This window comes from Penaeus monodon, chromosome 27, assembly GCF_015228065.2.
Source record: "Penaeus monodon isolate SGIC_2016 chromosome 27, NSTDA_Pmon_1, whole genome shotgun sequence".
Classification (NCBI taxonomy): domain Eukaryota; kingdom Metazoa; phylum Arthropoda; class Malacostraca; order Decapoda; family Penaeidae; genus Penaeus; species Penaeus monodon.
This window is the reverse complement of record NC_051412.1, coordinates 37,337,809-37,338,034: the sequence shown is the minus strand read 5'-3', so window position 1 is coordinate 37,338,034 and position 226 is coordinate 37,337,809. Positions and strand designations below refer to the sequence as shown.

General features: G+C 46.0%; 1 protein-coding gene across 1 annotated transcript in view; it reads right to left on the bottom strand.

Moving 5' to 3' along the window:
* Positions 1-99: 99 nt before the first annotated feature.
* Positions 100-226, bottom strand: part of LOC119590514 (probable glutamate receptor) — a 7,378-nt gene continuing 7,251 nt past the window's right edge. Inside the window, exon 10 of the mRNA XM_037939162.1 lies at positions 100-164. Coding sequence (XP_037795090.1) covers positions 100-164 — 65 coding nt within the window. The remainder of the gene's footprint in view (positions 165-226) is intronic.

The window sequence follows — 226 nt, the reverse complement described above, 5'->3', positions numbered from 1 at the left end:
AACAGACCGTGGGGGTATCAAGCCACAAAACCAATCAAAATTTTATTCGTGTGTTGATCGAAGAGCCTTTGATTGTAAAGCCTTTCACTGGCAAAGAAACTACATTTTGCAGGCAGAGCCTTTGAGTTTCTCGGCCAAGAGTACTGCGGCGGCCAACAGCAGACCTGCGAGAACAGAACACGTGAAGCGTGATAAGGTAAGGCATTTTCCTGTCATTTTGTGTGTG